Source organism: Lasioglossum baleicum, chromosome 8, assembly GCF_051020765.1.
Source record: "Lasioglossum baleicum chromosome 8, iyLasBale1, whole genome shotgun sequence".
NCBI lineage: Eukaryota > Metazoa > Arthropoda > Insecta > Hymenoptera > Halictidae > Lasioglossum > Lasioglossum baleicum.
The window spans coordinates 919,438-936,194 of record NC_134936.1 but is presented as its reverse complement, the minus strand read 5'-3'; the positions used below and the strand labels follow the sequence as shown (position 1 = coordinate 936,194).

Sequence of the window (16,757 nt, the reverse complement as noted above, 5' to 3'; positions counted from 1 at the left end):
GAGCGAAATCGGTAGGACAACCGCGCGGCGAACGGCCATCTTTTCGCTATCTTGTACGAAGAGCGCGGGCTCTCGGGTCGCGGCCACGTGGCCGCTGATTTTGTAAATCAACGACTGCTACAATAAATAGCTCGAGACCATATCGTAGTCGAATTATTCGATTCCCTGTGAGATCCGTCCTGCCGAGAGGGCTGTCCTAGTCACCCCGTGTTCGAACCATCTGGCCTAGTCGTGACGTCATTTTCGATCCGCGTATCTCGAAGATTCGGCTCTCGACCTCGGCGTCTCCGAGCTCGAGCAGAGTTTTGCGTTTCGTGTGGCATCCTTGCGGTGCCTGGCGCCCGAACCGTTAGCTTTCGTGAGGAAATCGTCGAATCTTCGAGTCTCGTATTGTCTCGGGCGGACCGCGTGCACTCGGCTTGCACGCGGCCTGGTCTCAGCGCCTGCAAGGCCCGAAGGTAACCGGCTTCCGCGGGTCTAACAGCTCGACGGAAAAAGGTTAACGTGACAACATATACTGAATATTTCATCAGAATCGGTCGACGTTGCAATGAGCAACAAACGTTTAAAGGTGATGAAAATTGCAGATTTACACAATTTTCAGCCTCTAACTGCAATAAACCTAGGGTAAACTAATTGCTTTAGGTTCCCAAAAAAGTTCAAATCGTATAGTCCAATATTAAAAAAGTTATCGTTTTTTTATGAGTTATAAACGATTAAAAATGGTAAAATGGTAGAAAAACTACTTGTATTTTTAGTCAACCCAACACCATGTTCCTTCGAATTTCTTTTAAATTAAGTAAAACGTAGTGCATTTCATTGACTCTGAATATACAAACTGAGTAAAAATGCGTGGAAAGTACAGGAAGTGCTGATTCAGTACAGTAAACCAGGCCTGGACAACACGCGGCCCGCCGCGCCGCACAGTGTGCCAAATGGCCATTTTAGCTGGACAAAATTCTAACTCGCCTATTTTTCTATATGTATTAATTAATATGTTTACAGTTGTATAAAATATGAATAATTATTAAATTTTGATGACATTTAGTTGGTTTTTGTTAATTAAACAATATATTTTAAGTTATTTATAATTAAATATATAAAATACAACAAAGTTAGTAATGGATCTATGTAGCACAATATGATTTAACAAATAGTAGACATTATCAAAGAAGTAAGTATAATTTATTAATTTATTTTTTGGAGATTCAGACATATTCTAACAGGAAAGAATTATTCTTTGGTTTAGTATAAGGTTTCAATTTATAAATAACAAATCTGCTTTATATTATAGTTTATTATTGTATTATAATATAAATATAATAATAAGTATGAACATTCTCTAATTATAAGAATTTTTTTATGACTTATTACTAGTATACAATGTCTGTGATAAATAAGAAGCCACTTTTGTTCAATTTAAAAAAATGCAACACTATCATTCCACTGTTTTGTAAAACTAATAACTTCTAGAAAATATAAATAGAATATATCTAAACGTATTTACGTTACGACCTAATATTTCACTTTGAATTTGCAGCAAAATAATGAAACAGGTGTGTTTCGTCGTCGTTCGGTTTCCTCGCGTCCGTGCTCCTTGGTGCTGAACGGCTCGCCGATCCAGGGTCCTAAACGACGAAAGGAATAAACGGCGCGAGGAACGGAGTCGGTACGGGTGAAATAACTGAGACGAGTCGGTTTGCGGGCAAATAAATTATACTCGCTGCCTTTCGGACGCGTAAGCTACGGTGCCTCAGGATACGGTGCCTCAGGATACAGTGCGCGATGGTAATGCTACGGTGCCCGTGAATTTAGAACGTGTGACCGTGAGAGTGCTACCTGAACCTGTAAGTGGCGTAGGACGCAGGCAGGATGGACAGGAGTAGAGTTAGACTGTCGTCGTGATCTCCCTACCTAGGCCGGGTTGTCGTGGTCCTTCGATGTCCGTGACGCACGGGTCATCGAAGTTCCTCCGGACAGTCGTTCAGGGAGTTCGGTCAAGGTGACGCACCTTGTCTGGCTCGACTGGCCTCGTGGGCGACTCGCCTCACGAGGGTGACTTTCTAGGCGGTTCTTAGGCGACGTCGAAGGGTGACGCACCACTTCTAGTTCGGCCGATTTCGTGGACGACGCGTCTCACGAAATGTACCGGTGACGCACCGGGTATGTTCGAGGTGGAGTACAACTCGCACCAGCGGAGCGACAGGATAACTGGACAGGTGGTTCTCCGACGAAGTCAAAGGGTGACGCACCACTCCTTGTTCGTCGGCTCTCGGAGGCGACGCGCCTGGCGAAAGTGACCGGTGACGCACCGGATGTTTCGAGGTGGAGCACAGCTCGCACCAGCGGAAGTACAGGATAACTGGACAGGTGGTTCTCCGACGAAGTCAAAGGGTGACGCACCACTCCTTGTTCGTCGGCTCTCGGAGGCGACGCGCCTGGCGAAAGTGACCGGTGACGCACCGGATGTTTCGAGGTGGAGCACAGCTCGCACCAGCGGAAGTACAGGATAACTGGACAGGAGGTTCTCCGACGAAGTCAAAGGGTGACGCACCACTTCTTGTTCGCTGGCTCTCGGAGGCGACGCGCCTAGCGAAAGTGACCGGTGACGCACCGGGTGTTCGAGGTGGAGCACGGCTCGCACCAGCGGACGGACAGGACAACAGGGTTTCTTCGACGAAGCCGAAGGGGTGACACACCACTTCTTGTTCGTCGACTCTCGGAGGCGACGCGCCTAGCGAAAGAGACCGGTGACGCACCGGGTGTTCGAGGTGGAGCACGGCTCGCACCAGCGGACAGACAGGACAACAGGGTTTCTTCGACGAAGCCGAAGGGGTGACACACCACTTCTTGTTCGTCGACTCTCGGAGGCGACGCGCCTAGCGAAAGAGACCGGTGACGCACCGGTTGTTCGAGGTAGAGCACGGCTCGTACCAGCGGAATCAGGATGCCGATAACGGCGGAGACGTGGACAACGGTTACAGGTAGAATACTCAGAGCACTGGAATATCGCACGAGGTGATTCCCGGATGGCTACTGGTAGACTCAGGTGATTCTAGTCTGTTCGCGACGGCTTTTATAGGAATGGTTTGGTGGTAAGGGATGGTGGTGCGGTGCGGTATTTTGATGGTGACGTATACCTTCTTCCGCACAGTATTTTGGCAATTTGATTTGGATTCCCGTTGGAATACGGGCCAGGGTGCGGGGTACGTGCGGTACAGGCGGTGTTGTTGTTGTGACAGGAGGCCGGTGGTACGTTACTAGATTCGCGTCGTTGTGTATAACCGGTGGAGGTGTGACAGGGGTTTGCTCGTAACAGGCCTACGTTATGTAGTTCTGTTACAATAAAAAGAAAAAACAAAATAAATAACAGGCAGTAAATATTTAAAAAAATAAAAAGTAAAAGAACAAAATTCTGGTACGTACAGTGGCCGACGAAAGCATTTGTTAGTACGAATACTTCTGTTTACAACTGCGTGCATTGCACATTTGCTCTAAATAATCTTTATTTAAGGAAACAATTTCCTGTTATAGCAGTGAAATCGATTGATATTTAAATATTTTTTTGGAAAAATATTAACTATAAACGTCTATTATTTTACAGGTAAAACGATACAAAAATTTTTAAAACAAAAAAAAAGTTCTATTATTTATTTCTTTATTAGCACACAATCACGCCTTGGTTGTGATTGTCACGAGCGTGAACGTTAAACGACGGAACTTCATTGTAAAAATAATTATGCAATTTTGGTATTAAAATAAATTAGAAAGTTTCTACTTTATAATATGTAAAAATATTATAGATAAATAGTATAAGAATAAAGTTTTATTCATTTTGTATTTGTATTACATTTTTTAAAAACATGTTTGTCTAAAGTGCGGCCCGCTGTAACGTTATATAACGCTAAAACCATTTGGGTTGGCCAGTCCTGCACTAAACCAATATGAGAAACATTCATATACACTAGGGTGGCCCTTATTTTTTGACCAACGAATTTTTTTCACGACGCCCCCCAGAATGGTTCCTTTTGGTGAGAAAAAAATTTGTGCAAAATTTTAGATCGATCGGAAAAAAAGGATCACGTGGCGCATTTAAATTGAAAATTTTGAAATTTATCGTAACTATAAAGTATTATATATCGTTGCATTTGTAATTTTTTTCTAAATAAGAATATGGAAAAATTATATGACCTTAATTAATAAAAAAATAACGATGACCTTGAAATTTCGAAAATTTGATTTTCAAAAAAAATTTTTTGTGTGCCATTATATTTACCATATTGAACAGTGCAACTTTTTCCTGTGACATTTTTTCGTATAACCACAAATAACAGAGATATGTAATTTTGTATTGTACTATTGTACTATAGATATGTATATGTGAATGAATGTTTTCAATATATTCTACAGAATAGTAATAAGGAACTATTTCTTATATTCTAATGTAAGACTATCCGCTTTTAGGATGGGAAGGACATCATATTTATGAAATTGTTTTAAGATCTGTTTTTGACAAAAAGATGTCCAAATCTATGGGTCCAAATATACCGATTTTTAAACGCTTCCAGCAAGCGTGGCCCAACGTAAACAAATTAATCTTCCACTCTGGAGTGGAAGTTGCGCTGGTCATTCAAAAGATAAAAAATGTACTAGAGCTAATCAATTTTGCGAAACAGTCTCTGCAAATACGTCATCCACGAGAAGACTATCGCGAGTTTATTGAACTCGCGTTACTATTTTTAGGTAATACCTTTTCCGAATATCATTTTAGAGCTCCTGGAGCTTACCATCATACTCGGTGGATGGCGAAACGTATTTATTGCTTAAAAATATTTTTATTTCGCGAAGAATTCGAATTAAGCGAGGAGGAGAAAAATGGAATTCGCGACATTTGTATATTTATCGCAAATGTATATTTGAAAGCATGGATAGAAGCTCCTCTCCCGACGAAGGCTCCGCAGCAGGATTTGATTTTTGTAAAATCCTTATATAAGTATAAGGAAATAGATAAGAATATCAGTCACATAACGTTAGATAAATTTTGCAGACACTTATGATATTTAACACCAGAGAATGCTGCGTTATCATTCTTTGATAATGACGTTTCGATAGAAACAAAAAAACGAATGGTGCAGGCGTTGAGCAATACTAGTAGCGGCGATTATTATAAAAAATTCGTCATTTTACCAACTAATGTGGCCGATTACATGGAAGAGGACATTTCAAGTTTTATATCGGACGAAAGTCGAAAATTTTTTATTAGATTTAATATATCGACAGAATTTTTTAAAAAAGATCCAATAGTTTGGCAAGATGAAGAATCTTACAAACTAGGTTTAGATATAGATAAGGCTTTACCTGTGGTCAATGATTCGGCAGAAAGAGCCGTTAAGCTAATGCAGAATTATAATCAAATTTTAGCTCGCAATGAGGAAGAAAAGCAGTTGGTACTGCAAATGGTAAAAGATTACCGCCAGCAATATCCTGACGCAACGAAAACGATAATAACGAAAAACATGTAAATCGAACGTCGAGGGTCCGCAGCACAGGCGAACCACACAGCTACCTCCCTCTCAGGAAAAACCCAGAGGGGTAGCGTCATAAAATACGCTGGCAGCGCGGGTCCTTACAGCCACTTCGGGTCTGAGGACCCGTTCTTCCAGTGACTGTTGTCAAATTTGGATTCTCTCTCTAGGTTTTGTATTGTTTGTCTGTTCATTTAATAAAATGCATTCTTGGCGAGCGGCTTCACCGTTGATCGGCGTATAATTTGGTGACCCGCTCTGTCCTTCCCATCCTAAACGCGGATAGTCTTACATTAGAATATAAGAAATAGTTCCTTATTACTCTCTCTCTATTCTGTAGAATATATTCAAAATATTCATTCACATGAATAGTACAATAGTACAATACAAAATTACATATCTCTGTTATTTGTGGTTATACGAAGAAATGTCAGAGGAAAAAGTTGCACTGTTCAATATGGTAAATATAATGGCACAAAAAAAATTTTTTTTGAAAATCAAATTTTCGAAATTTCAGTCATCGTTATTTTTTTTTCAATTAAGGTCATGTTACGAGCCAGGGCCGCGAGTAGCACGAGTGGCCGGCGAAGGGTTATTACCCTAGGAATATGATATAAATTTGTTAGTTAAGGAACGCGGACGAACCCAATGCGAAATTGGGGAGCCGCTAGGATTATTGACAGCGAGGACGAACCTGACGCGAAGTCAGGGAGCCTCTAGGAATGGAGTCAAACGCAGACGAACCCGATGCAAAACCGGGGAGCTGCTAGGAGGTTGTATAATAGCACAGACGAACCTGATGCGAAATTAGGGAGCTGTTAGAATGCGGACGAACCCAATGCGAAACTGGGGAGCCGCTAGGTTGGATAAATCACTGTTCGGACAATTGGAATGTCGCGAAAGAACCTGATGGTTAATCAGGGGATTGCTAGGATAATTAGTAAGCCTCGTAACTAGTATAATTTAATTGATACAATCCGAACGGTAAGATTGTATCATGTGGGGACGTTCAATTACTTGGTTAGGATATTGGACGATAATTATGGGTTTAATGAATTTGAGTTAATTATCAAAGAAGACAAATATATTCTTACTATAGAGTTTCGTTCTACAAGTGTATTTGTGTCGCGAATGAACTGAATTTAGAATAGGAAAGAAATTGAAAGGTGATATTACCTAAGCTAAGACGCACGGTGTTGACGCACTGGCAATGCGGGGGACTCGGAGCAACCTTGTCACTGCCTAACAGATTTTAGACCGAACTCGCGGAATCTGTACGGTTAAACTTTGATTCAAAAGGAACGAACGTCCGATCTCACTGGTAGTTGACTTCCGAGATGCAGCACGACGCGACACTATTCGTGATTACGACAGTACTAGCCCACGAGAGTAGAAATGTAAGGGCTTATATAGCCCTGCAATGACGGGTGGTACTTGTCAGTACCCTTCAAGTGAACATTCGTATTTTGTCAACGACCAGTTGGTCGTGCGTACTTTTGGGCCCTAAACTAACCTAAACAATTATGTAGATTGTTCGTCATCCGTAACAGTCATATAATTTTTCCATATTCTTATTTAGAAAAAAATTACAAGTCCAACGATATATAATACTTCATAGTTACGATGAATTTCAAAATTTTCAAAATTTTCAATTTAAATGCGCCTCGTGATCCTTTTTTTCGATCAATCTCAAACTTTGCACAAATTTTTTTTCACCAAAAGGAACCATTCTGGGGGGCGTCGTGCTTTGTATCTCGACAAAAATTTTTCGCCAAGTATAGCTTAGGGCCACCCTAATATACACATATCTACAGTCACTCACAATAATATTCGATTACTTTTAGAATGATAACTTTTGCTGTATTTGCTACATGTTCTGATTCATCCTGTATGCGTAAATTCTGAAACGTAAAAATTCGTTTGCCATAAGGATTCTAGAGGTTCTATCAAGTATGCAAAAGATCACGTTGCACATTTTACCAGAGTCTGACCAGCCATGGACGATAGAGGAGTTCGTGGAGAAGACTGAGGAAATATGCAGACTCGCAGCGGTAGATTTATATCGTAAAAGTATGATGGTGGAAGAGGCCGTGGAGGAAGTACTCGATCTCGTTAAGAATGCCGCGGAGAACTTCAAAAGTGCCGCCAATTCCAGTCAATTCGAATTTTTCAACAACGAAGGTGATACCTGACGTCATCCCAACTCTTAATACGTCATCGCAATAATAATAGTCTGTTATCTCTGATTCAGTATTTTAAAACATATTTTCTTTTAAATACACGTCTTTCTTCAAACAAAAAACGTAATCCATTTGCATCATTAGCGTATATACGGGGTGGACCAATAACTTTGATCATCTTGAATATTTCCGTTATTTGTCACAATATGAAAAAATGACGTACAGAAAACGTGCATAGTGTTGAAGGGGAAATATTCTAATATCAACATTTTTTATATAGTCCTGTCGCCAGATACTTTTACCTGGAAAGTATTCCGAACTCAATGAAATTTTGACACGTCATTTAGGGGTACTCTGGGGTGTCGAATCTCAGTTTTCGACCTCGAGGACCCTGTGCTAACTTGGGGAGGGGGAAAAAACCACGATTTTTATTACCTTTTGTGACGTGGCAGATTCAGCCTACGTCAATCCGAACCCTTCACGAAAGACCGGGTCACTGATAAGCGGTATCGTAGCGGAAACGGCAATCACGAGCGCTCTCCCTGGGACATCGGAACACCCAAAGAATAGAATTATCGCGTTTGAATGTCGCGCCGCTGGGCGCGACAAGAGTTTTCAGGAACTACCGAAAACGGCGAGGAGCCCGATACCCGTCTCCGGCCGCTGATTGGCGGAAGGCCGCAAGCGGAGACGCTCGGAACACCAATCGTAGAACGCCGCTAGCGAGGAAGACGGCGAGGATTGGACCGAGCCCGGATCTGTCAACCCGGAGAAATCGACGAGGCTGTTGCAAATAAGGACGACCATCAGTCCACCCTCGTCGACATCTCATCCGGAAAATGCAGCGAGAGCAACACCGGAACGGGTCGGATCCAGGAATACCGCCCAACCGCCCAATATCGGCCGAGCCTCGGGAAATATAAAATACCGAAGGCCCGGGCCCGCAAGTCATCGAGGCGTCCCTGCGTCTAGGAACAACGTGATTGGCCCGAAGACGAGGGTGGGGGGGGGGAACTCGCTTCCGCGTTCCGAACCATCTCGAACTGGGCCACTGGGTCGAAAGACTGTTTCTAGTACACACGTGCGAATCTTTTACCGCGATATCAAAAAGTACTATTTTGCGACTGCCGCCACCTCAGCGAAATTGATAAGTGCCGGTCAGGCTTAATTTCGATATATTTTGTGACCAGTTCGTGTTGGTTCGGAGACGTTATTCGAGTTCGCGAAAATTCGTACCGCTGTGTACCGTGGGTCCGCCAGCGTTTACCGTTCACCAGGAGTCGCTCTCCTGAGAGGTTCGTGAGGCCACGGATCGTGTCGTCGTCGAATCCTCGTGCACGAGTTATTCGGGACACACGATATTCGTCCGATAATTCTTTGGGCTGCCCTCGGATCGTTCCTCGGTGGGACGATGCGCCGTGTCCGTTTCGCATCTTTCGCCGTTCGCACGTTTCGCCCAGTCTCGAATTAGAAACGCGTACGTTACCGGAGCTTGGTCGAATCCGTGCCTTCGAGGCTTGTATTCTCACTCGAAGTCCTGTGACGACCGAGCTCGACGCGATCGAAAATATTCCGCGCGATCGGCCGAACAGCCGCCGTCACTTTCGTGTTCGCGCCGGCAAATCTATTGACTACCGCCGGCAACGGCCGACGGATTGTACGACCATCTCGTTTTAATAAACTACGTTATTTTGCCCGTAAATTATCGAGTGATTTCATTTCTCGTGAGAAACGTTCCCGTCGCGGGGAATGCCCCGTTCCTCTCCTCACGTGGTACCATGGACTCGTGCGTGGCCGTCACCGGCCAAAACGATACTCGCCGGTTCGAATTCGCGTTGAGATTCGAATCAAGAGTTCGATTATTTCGCGTGGCACGTCGCTGTGCCTGGCGCCCGTTCATTTCGAGACCGAATAGAACTTACGATTCGAATCTGCGAGTGATCCTTTGTCCCGAGAGGACCACGTGTCGCGCGACCGAGCGTGGCCCGGTCGCAAGGCCATAATTTCTCGAGATCAATTACGTCTCTGCGTGCAGGGAAATAATTGACGTGACACTTGTTTTGGTTTTTCGCATATTACTCAAAAACTGTGGGTCCTCAGAACTTCTGTTTTTCATTTTTGGAAAGAGCATTAAATTTCCTTCAAATTTCACCGGTCAATCTTTTTTTATGACCAAATAGGTACCGAGAGACAGGCGTTCAAAATTAGGAAATTAAGTGGCAACTGACGAATATAGGGAAAGACAGAGCAAATTACACTGTCCAACAATAAAAATGTTTCCATATAACTGTTGGGTGTATCTTATACAGTTTTTAGCGCTGATTCCGAATCTGGCCTTCATTTTTCTCCTACACGCACAGTTTTTGAGAAATTTGAGTTTGAAAAAAACACGTTTTTCGACTTTGAACAGATATTATGATGTTATTATAAAAGATATTGTATTATTCTTTACAGCAAAAGATTCTCTAGACTTTCCCGAATCCAGCGATGTGCAATAGTAACACATTATTATTTAAACAATCATTAAAGACGGAGAGGCGTCACTTTTGTACACATTTTTGAGGATATTTTTCAATTTATATAAAAAAAATAAGGGTCTAAGGGTCCAGCAGAAAATCGAATTGCACCACGCGATAGAGCAGACTTTTATCTTGAGAAACCACTGTTTCAACTTTCCAACGTCGACGTTTATTTCGATCCTGAAAGCAGGGATTCTAACCCAACGCCTAACCCTAACCCGTACCCGGTTAACCAAAGAAGGTTACTGTAACCCATACTAACCACGAGGGATCGGTTCCGAAATTCCAGAAAGAGCGGGTTAACCCGCTCGTAGGGGGTTACTAGTAGGCAGGGACTGAAACGGTTCTGGAAATTACTGTTTCAAACTGTTATATATTATCTGATCAAAACAGTTATGAAGAACCGAAATGACGTTATAACTGTTACGAGAATATCGGTTCTAGCTTATATCGGTTACGGTTACGGTTCTGGGGAACCGATATTATTTCGGTTCTGTAACTGTTATTTTTCGGTTCTGGATATTGGTTCCGGATTTCGGTTCTATCATTCTGTATTCTGTATTGTGTTCGGTCAGTTCGGTCTTATATATTTATTATGCAAGCAGATATTTTTCGTTATTTATAATTTAAACAATCTTTAAATAAATAAATTTTTATAATTTGTTTCTCTCTATATTCTTTGTTTAAACTGTTATTTCAATCATTTATTGTTAAAATAATAGTTTAAACAAATTTTTATAATTTGTTTTTATATTCGTTATTTGAATTGTTATTTCAATAATTTATTGTTAAAATAATTTTGTTTAAACAAATTTTTATAATTTGTTTCACTATTCGTTACTTAAATTGTTATTTCAATCATTTGTAATGATTGTATAAGACACGAGACATCTCCTTCATACACTATACGCGAGCGCGCCACGCGAAACCGCGACTTCCCGCGGCGGCCGCGAGGCGGCTACCGCGACGCCGCGGATTCTCGCGAGTGAATAGATCGCGACAGGCGTATAAGTAGGGCGGCGGAGGCTGTGGTAAATCAGTTCGAGCTACGATCTGGCTAATAGAGAGGATTCTCGAATGCTACGACTGTATCACGAGCTGTCCCAACCTTTTCCTGCGTACCACGCCAAGGCCCCAAGTGTCATACAACACGGGGAGACCCTTCCTGCGAGAGACATAAATCTCCGCCGTCCGAAGTGGCACGCACCACCGGGCATCCTCGACCCAAGTGTCACACGGCACGGGACTCTTTGCCTCAAGTGTCACGCGGCACGAGGAATCCCTAAACGCTCAGGTGGCACAAACTGCGAGCATCTCGTTCCTGACTACCTGCACCATGCGAAGCATTGTAAGGCCATGAAATGGTCACTGCGGTAACCACGCTGCGTCGAGTCACTATTGCCCGCGTTTATACCGATGCATTGTCGGGTACACTGTTTCATGTACTGTTCGCCGTCATACAATTAGCGCCGTTAGCTTTAAGTTGCGTTCCGATTATTTCGCGCTCCGCGTTTCACTACCTTCGCGCTCATCTTGCGTTCCGATCATTTCGCGCTCCGCGTTTCACTGTCTTCGCGCTCATCTTGCGTCATTTTGCGTTCCGATCATTTCGCGCTCCGCGTTTCACTGTCTTCGCGCTCATCTTGCGTCATTTTGCGTTCCGATCATTTCGCGCTCCGCGTTTCACTGTCTTCGCGCTCATCCTGCGTTCTGTTTATTTCACGCTACGATCATCCGCTCCGCGTTTCACTGTCTTCGCGTTCACTTTGCGTCGCGTTTACTTCACGCTCCGACCATCCGCTCCGCGTTCATTCTGCGTCGCGTTCATCCTGCGTTCCAATCATTTCGCGTTCTAATCGTATCGCGTCCGCGACTTCATGTTTAACTTGCGCTTTATAATAATTCACGTCACCGACCGACGTACATACTGTGATGAAGGACCTCGGTCCCTAATAAAGAGATCTGTTTAATCCGTAACGGCGTTGTTCATTCGTGGCTCAGAAAAACCCTGGACAGCCGAGTGAGCTGGCACATCCTGCCTACGTTCGAATGTTACACATTTATTGTTAATATAATTGTTTAAACTAATTTTTATAATTTCAATAAGTTATTGAAATGACAATGCAAACAACGAATATAGAAACAAATCATAAAAATTTGTAGAAATTGTAAAAATTTGTTTAAACAATTATTTTAACAATAAATTATTGAAATAACAATTCAAATAACGAATATAGAAACAAATCATAAAAATTTGTAGAAATTATAAAAATTTGTTTAAACAATTACTTTAACATTAAATAACAATTCAAATAACGAATATAGAAACAAATTATAAATATTTGTTTAAACAATTATTTTAACAATAAATGATTGAAATAACAATTTAAATAACGAATATAGAAACAAATTATAAAAATTTATTTATTTAAAGATTGTTTAAATTATAAATAACGAAAACTATCTACTTACATAATAAATATATAAGACCGAGAGAACACAATACAGAATACAAAATGATAGAACTGTGTTCGGGATTCGAATTATGGGATTTGCCGGCCGTTACGCCAACCGTCGAGCGACAATTGCTCTGGCCTTTTTTCACAATGTTTAGAGTCGCGTAGCGATCGCTCGTTACCGTTGCGTACGGCCGCGAAGTGTTTGTAAGCGCCCATCACCGGTAAATTCCATGATTTGAATCTCGAACGTTGCGTCTTCCCGGATCATGCGATCGATCCGGCACCAATCGCGTGCGACCCCGCCTGCCGTTTCGAAGATGATTTAAAGGCCCTCCCTTGGCGGAGCGGCGGCTTTTTCGCTGCGAACAGTTAACGAGCTCCTTTCGCTGTACAGTCTTTCATTCACGGTCGTTCATAGCTTCAAGCATTTAATAAATTGCGCTTTGTATTCAGATTCAAAACGTCGGTTCAAATCTACTAGGATCAATTCTCCTTCTTGCATCGCGATTTCGTGCATCTGCCCCGCGACAAGATTTCCTACGTGCGCGCAGAAGATAATCCGTCCGCGGCGACCCTCACTAAGGGGCGTCCAAGATTTCCGTTTCGCGACTACAGGGCAGACGCTAGCACGCTCAAGATCTCCGCTAACCGATCCGCCGGCGATTGTACCACCGGTCAATTTCGACATCAATAAAGTGCAATTGTGAGTTTCACACGGAGAGTGTCCATCTCCCTCATCTACACCACCTCATCCTCGCCGTTCCTCGCGCGCTCATTGCTGGGCGGTCCCGGCCTCAGGCGCCTCTGACCTTCGGTCGACGCCGAACATTTTGTGGTCCTTCGAGCCGGAAATCCGGAACCGAAATCCAGAACCGAAATCCAGAACCGAAAAATAACAGTTACAGAACCGAAATAATATCGGTTCTCCAGAACCGTAACCGTAACCGATATAAGCCAGAACCGATATTCTCGTAACAGTTATAAAATCATTTCGGTTCTTCATAACTGTTTCGAGAACCGGAACCGATATCATAACAGTTTTCTGTCCCTGCGTAGTAGGTACGGATATCTATACTTTGTCGCCGAAAAAGTGACGATCGATACGAGTGTCGATACTGTCATAGACAATATTAAAACAATACAGTCATGTTCAATTATTTATTATATCAGGTCATTAAGTATGAAACTTAACAAATAAAACACAAAGGGCATAGCCGAATAAGATAGTAAAAAATGCCCTTGAGCCGAATTTTATCGACGATGTGCCATTCGATAGAGCACCAAGAAAAAACATACTGTGCAAAATTTCAACCCTGTATCTCGATCGGGAGGGTAGTTATGGGGTAAAAACAAAAAATCAGTTTTTGGCCTATTTTCCCTAGTTAATGACGTTTAAAAATTCTGAAAAAAATCTGACATATGTCAAAAACCCAAATACATACTTTGCAATTGGTTTCAGATTTTTAAAATGGAAATCCTGCTTGTAAAAAATCAAAAACCTCAAAAAAATCGAAAAAATGCAGATTTCACATGGAAGTTTTAGAGTGACAACATTTATATTTTTACAGTAGCAGTATATTGTTATAAGTATTATTCATGAATTTTTTCAGATTTTTTGGTTTGGTGCGCCGTTATCAAAAAAAATAAAAACAGATTTTTTCGGCGTTTTCTCCGCGAAGAACTAAGCTAACCTTAAAATTATTACGTACTTTTTATTCTGTAAGTCTATCAGGCTTTGATAAACCTTGAGCATTCTACAGAAGTAATTAAAAAATGAAATCAACTCAATTAATATTTCTACAGTATGAACATTACATCTAGAAATATCAATCACATTTCCAACAGTTTAGTTGGCTCAGTGCGTTAGGCGTTCGACTGTTGATCTGCTTATACTAGGTTCGGTCCCGGCATAGGTATACATTTTTTTTACTTGATTATTTCTTTTTTTTTATGTCTAACTATATAATAATCAATGGTGTGTTTGTAGATTTCTTTCAGAAGCAATATCTACATATTCAAAAAATATTTCAAGGTGAAATTCGCAAAAAAATTATAATACATAGGTTGTGCGGATCTTAATTATCTCAGTTTCATTTTATCGTGTTTTCTGCAAAGCATATTTTATTTTATCGATGAATTGAAAGATTTATTTATGTTGAAAATTGGAGGAACTTCTGGCAGTACTCGACATTTTCAGCAGTAATTCCATTTATGTGTCTTCGAGTTTTAAATACTTTGTTATAGAGAAAAGAAAGAAATTCAAGTTGTAGAAATGGCTCTATTGTTGTTTACTCCTTTTGAGGCATTCAATTTGGAACCTCGTTTCTTATGCGGAACAGCAATTGTTGTGTATGTACCACTCAGGGTTGCTAATGAAATATTTCACAGTGAAAGCAGATGTTCCGATACTTGTCAAAGTAAACTAACCAATCTATAAAAGCATATTTAGAATGACAAACTTTTATGTTTCATTAACTTTTACCTTTGTTCACCTTTATACGTTTACCTTTTCTTTTCTTTACTCGCCTTACGACTCTGTTAGACACAACTACTGTATTTGGTGTATTTTACCTTAAAATACTTTTTAAATATTTCAATATTGCTTTTAAAAGAATTCTACAAAATTATCCTTGACTAGTGTGAAGTTAGAAATAAAAAAGGAAGAGAATTGATGAAATAAAAAAAATACACCTACGACGGGCGCGAACCTAGTATAGGCCGGTCCACAATCGAATGCCTAACGTACTGAGCCAACTTTTTTTTTTTTTTTTAAAGAGCGTTTATTGTGCCTGAATAAAATATGTAATTACAATAGGTACATGAAACTTTTTACGCACAAAAGTTTGACGTAGTGTGAAAATTAGGAGATTAAACTAAAGGCCCGTAGGGACGGGCTCGCGCGGTTTAGCACTGTACGTTTTATTGCACTTAATGCAGGTGTGTCGGCTTAGTCTAAGAGGTTTTCTTATATTATTGTATAGTTCGAAGTGTACAGAAAGGCACGGTGGAAAAACTGTACATTTGATCGATGTTTTGAGTTTTGTCGGAGTTTTCTGGGTGTCAACCCGTTAATGGTTTTATTTTTATTGGAGTGCTTGGCCCTGAGAAATCTGAATCAAAAGCGCTGGGAGTGTGTCTTAGAGTTAACTTAAACTTATGTATAACTGAGCATTACAATTTTTTTTTTTTTTTATATATTATATGTGTGTAATGTGTTTGAGTTATGTTGATGGGACGAGCCACCAGTATCTTTTAGTGTTTTTCCTGTGGTCGTTTTCTGTATCGAATTCTGTTAGTTTATATAGAAATCTCATTTCTGGGCCGTGTATGTTTATGTTGCTGTTGTATGTTATTGTTTTGTTGAAGTTTTTTCGGTTGTAGTGATATATAATTGGATATCCGAGTGTGTTTTGTATGAGACCATCGGAGTCAAGGTGTATGAAAGCTTCCGGTGGTGTGCATCCTGTGAATCTTGTTTTTTCTAAATATTGGGGGTTCGGAAAGGTAGAGCTGAAAATGAGGCTGTTGTTATCTACGTTTCTTGTGTTTGCCCAGTGATTTCTTGTGGTCTTTAGCATGAATAGGTCTATGCGCATTGTTTTTGATTTTTTTAGCAGTGCGTGGTTGCTGTAATATTTTGTATAGTTTGATTCCGGGGTTTTATACGCGTTCAAACAGGCTCTGAGGCATCTTCGTTCGAACAAGCGGATTTTCTCCATCGTACTGGCGCTGATGTTATACCAGATAGGTATTCCGTAGGTGAGTATCGGTCTGATTAGTAGTTTGTAACAAAGAAGTATAACTTCTTTGTCAAGGTATTTGGAGTAGAAAATCCGCTTGTTCGCTGCGACTGCCTTTTGAGCTTTTTCGATTTGTATTTGTACATGTTCGTTGAAATGAAGCTTAAAGTCTAAGTATACTCCTAAATATCGGACGACCTTTTTGTGTGGTATTTTTAAGTTTGTGTCTCTGTTGTCTTGTATGTGGAAGTGTTTGACGTTCGTACGTACGTCATTGTTTGCGTCTGAGTTTTTTGAAAGAGTTGGTCTGAAAAGTATTGTCTCGCATTTATTA

The 16,757-nt window shown here is 41.2% G+C and overlaps 1 protein-coding gene across 1 annotated transcript in view; it reads left to right on the top strand.

Moving 5' to 3' along the window:
* The first annotated feature begins 7,219 nt into the window (after positions 1–7,219).
* The window catches only part of LOC143211245 (dynein axonemal heavy chain 5-like), a 179,722-nt gene continuing 170,184 nt past the window's right edge, over positions 7,220–16,757 (top strand). The window contains exon 1 of the mRNA XM_076428729.1: positions 7,220–7,706. Within this exon, the coding sequence (XP_076284844.1) occupies positions 7,478–7,706 (229 nt within the window). The 5' untranslated portion in view covers positions 7,220–7,477. The remainder of the gene's footprint in view (positions 7,707–16,757) is intronic.